The sequence below is a fragment of the Haliotis cracherodii genome, unplaced genomic scaffold (assembly GCF_022045235.1).
Source record: "Haliotis cracherodii isolate W230 unplaced genomic scaffold, xgHalCrac1.p SCAF_11, whole genome shotgun sequence".
Taxonomy (NCBI): Eukaryota; Metazoa; Mollusca; class Gastropoda; order Lepetellida; family Haliotidae; genus Haliotis; species Haliotis cracherodii.
The window spans coordinates 1,568,763-1,572,709 of record NW_027266266.1 but is presented as its reverse complement, the minus strand read 5'-3'; the positions used below and the strand labels follow the sequence as shown (position 1 = coordinate 1,572,709).

The 3,947-nt window shown below is 41.0% G+C and overlaps 1 protein-coding gene across 11 annotated transcripts in view; it reads left to right on the top strand.

Moving 5' to 3' along the window:
• Positions 1-422: 422 nt before the first annotated feature.
• The window catches only part of LOC139456080 (small G protein signaling modulator 1-like), a 74,572-nt gene continuing 71,047 nt past the window's right edge, over positions 423-3,947 (top strand). For all 11 annotated transcript variants that reach the window (XM_071237601.1, XM_071237600.1, XM_071237599.1 and 8 more), the window contains exons 1-2: positions 423-774; positions 2,118-2,193. In XM_071237601.1, coding sequence (XP_071093702.1) covers positions 718-774; positions 2,118-2,193 — 133 coding nt within the window. In that variant the 5' untranslated portion in view covers positions 423-717. The remainder of the gene's footprint in view (positions 775-2,117; positions 2,194-3,947) is intronic.

Genomic DNA, 3,947 nt, shown 5'->3' with positions numbered 1-3,947 from the left:
TTTGCAGATGCACTCGGGGGTCTATCAATGAATAGCAAATGCTTGTAAGACCAAATGTCTCTAATATTAAATAGATTATGTTATTGTGTGGTATACTGTTAACATAAATATAATTGAAAAAGTTGATTTGATTATATTTTAGATATGGTGAAGGTAAATATGATTCCTTTCCTTTATAATTTTCACTACAACGCATGCTCCCTTGCAGGAATAACTTCTGCTGAAATAAAACAACGTGTATAGAAGTTTCTTTATTGATTCCAAGTGAAGAAGAAAAATATTTTTGAATTATTTACAGTGAACAAAAACATGAATGAACAAAATAATAAAAGTTTTAATTATGCAAAATATTTCAGTGCAGACATCAACATGATAACTTCCGCCCAAGGATACACAATATTCTCATTAATCAATACGAAACTACATACTGGTACATACGAGACGATAATTTGACGCTAGCTGCATATGTTGTGCATGCCTGTCGTGAATAGTTTCGATCCATAGTGGCAAACATATCCGTAATAAGCTTTAATAAGTGAACTATTTTTATCAGCGTCACATGGTACTGTGGGTAGTTGTTTGGTCAAAACGTGCGGAGGAGGAAATGTCAAAATGAAGTGGTGTCGGTGTATTCGGTGATCGGGGAAAGGAGTGTTTTATTTGTTTATTCGGGGTTATCATTTGATCATTTCACACAACTTTGTCCTGACAGTCACAATGTCGACCCCGGATCCCGAGACAAGACAAAGTCTGCTTCGTGCAGTCAAAAAGGAGGTAAGCTTCACTGTCAAACCTATAATCATAATTATTGTGTTCATAATTTATTATCATTAATTCCTGCGAGTTTGTAAATGCCACATTTTCATGTTTTTCTGTGTTTATTGGTAAATGTCACGCTTGCATATGATCAAATGCCATAAGTTCAAATGGTATTAAGCTACTCTACTGAGATAAAGACTCCACTCACCGTGGATGTTTCACAATTGTCAATAATATTCTGGCCCATATGCATGCGAGCTGCTTACGAAGTTGTTTGTGTGTTTTCTTTCATTTGTCAATAATAGACTGAGAATTTGGCATATCATTTCACTCTTTGGCATTAACTGTCACTGAGGCACACATGGTGAATTATTGATTGGTTTCATTGTATTTTCATTTTCTATTGATTATTGATTTTTTTTCTCTCTCTGAACATTCTGAACATTATTTAATTAAGCAAGGACATTAGTGAACACTGACTGAATAAATAAGGGCCAAAAAATCAAAAGATAACCTGCATGAATTGTCTCTGATATATAACCCCAATCCTTTTATCATTTAACCCTGAATATTTCTTGTATGAAAAATAAATATTGGGAGTGCTTTTGACATGATTGATGTGGTAGATGTTTCAGTAACAGAGATGTAGATTACAGTGGTCACACTTAATGTCTGATAAGTATAAGTTATCTGACGTTCTGCAACATTTGGCATTGTTAATGAGTATACATAAGAGGAAAAATATGCTACGTAAGATAAGTTTATAATTAAAGCAATGTTAAACAGAACAATGACAAAGTAGACATATTCTGTTAATCATGGGCGTACCTCTAGCCTTGTTCTGAACTTCAGATGGTCAAAATGTCCCAGTAATGTCTCTTGGCATGATGATGAATTAACAATAGCAGCAGTGATGGAAGTTAGCGGAACTGTAACACTGCATCCTTCCACCATGTTTTGCTGAACAAGGATCTGGGGTTTGCGGATTTTGCAGTTTTCGTGCAGAGATCAGATAGGATTGTTAAAGGATCCAAAATAGTTTGAAACATTTCATCAACACTACCCACAACACTTCAGATATCCCCCTACCCCACCTATCATTAACACTTTCATGTGGACTTGTTGTCATGACAAAGGTTTGTCATCTTTGAAAGAAAATGTTACTATATACTAATCAGAAATCTGTGGTCTAGAATTCTTTACCTGAACCATCTGGTATTGCTAGTTCTAAAGTAACTGAAGTGAACGGGCGAAAGTGGTCATCTGTCATAACATTTCATCTTGGTATTTGAAAACATTTAGTTATGTGGGTATTGAACCATAACTATGGTTACCAATTTTTTTAATTGTTTTCTTAGGTGAAGCAGATCATGGAAGAGGCAGTCACACGGAAGTTTGTGCATGAAGAGAGCAGCAGCATTACCTCCCTTTGTGGTATGTGTGTTTCAAATACTCATATGTTGAGCAGCTTTGACAGAATTTGGACCTGTGAAGATCTGGTTTAGAATAGGTCTTCAGCAGCCCATGCTTGTCGTGAGAGGCGACTGAGAGGGTCGGATGGCCATACTCTCTGACTTGTTTGATGCATGTCATCGTATCCCGATTGCATAGATCAATGCTCATGATGTCAATCACAGGATTGTCTGGTCAAGACTTGATTGTTTACAGACCGCCATCATATAGCTGGAATATTGCTGAGTGGCGGTTAACAACAAACATAATGGACATGATTTGGTAGTGTTTGGGAGAAGGGGTTCAAAATTAAGGGGGCGTAGGTTCCTGTAGTATCTGTCTGTCTGAACGTGTACTTTAGGTTGACAATGACGCACACTATAACAACATTGTTATGGATCTTTAAGGTTTAAAAACCTTTTCATTAAGGGCATTTCCTTCAACTTTTTTTGTAACTGTATTCCCCACAATTTCAAGGACAAATCAATCAAACTTGTGAGAATCTTGATGATGTGCTGTTTTGTACCTGTTTGTAGAGTTGTCTTTGTTGGGGATATTGTTGGACAATATTACATACTATATGCATACAAAAATTGGTTTCAACAAAGGGGAATATGGCTACATGTCAACAGCCACCTCGGTGACAACTCCATCAATTCAGACTTTTTTCTTCAAAGAAAGTCAGCATTCAAACCAATTTTGAGAAGATATTACAGTAACTTGTCACAGCTGCAACCAAATTTGTGACTGACTCTGTGACCGACCCTGAGACAGCCTCTGTGACAGCCTCTGTGACCGACCCTGAAACAGCCTCTGTGACCGACTCTGTGACAGCCTCTGTGACCGACTCTGTGACTGACTCTGAGACAGCCTCTGTGACCGACTCTGAGACAGCCTCTGAGACTGACTCTGAGACAGCCCCTGTGACCGACTCTGAGACAGCCTCTGTGACCGACTCTGAGACAGCCTCTGTGACTCTGTGACAGCCTCTGTGACCAACTCTGAGACAGCCTCTGTGATAGCCTCTGTGACTGACTCTGAGACAGCCTCTGTGACTCTGTGACAGTCTCTATGACTGTGACCGACTCTGAGACAGCCTCTGTGACTCTGTGACCGACTCTGTGACAGCCTCTGTGACCGACTCTGAGACAGCCTCTGTGACTCTGTGACTGTGACTGACTCTGAGACAGCCTCTGTGACTGACTCTGTAACAGCCTCTGTGACTCTGTGACTGTGACTGACTCTGAGACAGCCTCTGTGACCAACTCTGAGACAGCCTCTGTGACTCTGTGACAGCCTCTATGACTGTGACCGACTCTGAGACAGCCTCTGTGACTCTGTGACCGACTCTGAGACAGCCTCTGTGACTGAGACTGACTCTGAGACAGCCTCTGTGACCCACTCTGAGACTGACTCTGAGACTGACTCTGAGACAGCCTCTGTGACCCACTCTGAGACAGCCTCTGTGACTGACTCTGAGACAGCCTCTGTGACCGACTCTGAGACAGCCTCTGTGACCGACTCTGAGACAGCCTCTATGACTCTGAGACAGCCTCTGTGACTCTGAGACAGCCTCTGTGACCAACTCTGAGACAGCCTCTGTGACTCTGAGACAGCCTCTGTGACTGACTCTGAGACAGCCTCTGTGACCGACTCTGAGACAGCCTCTGTGACTCTGAGACAGCCTCTGTGACTCTGTGACGGCCTCTATGACTGTGACCGACTCTGAGACAGCC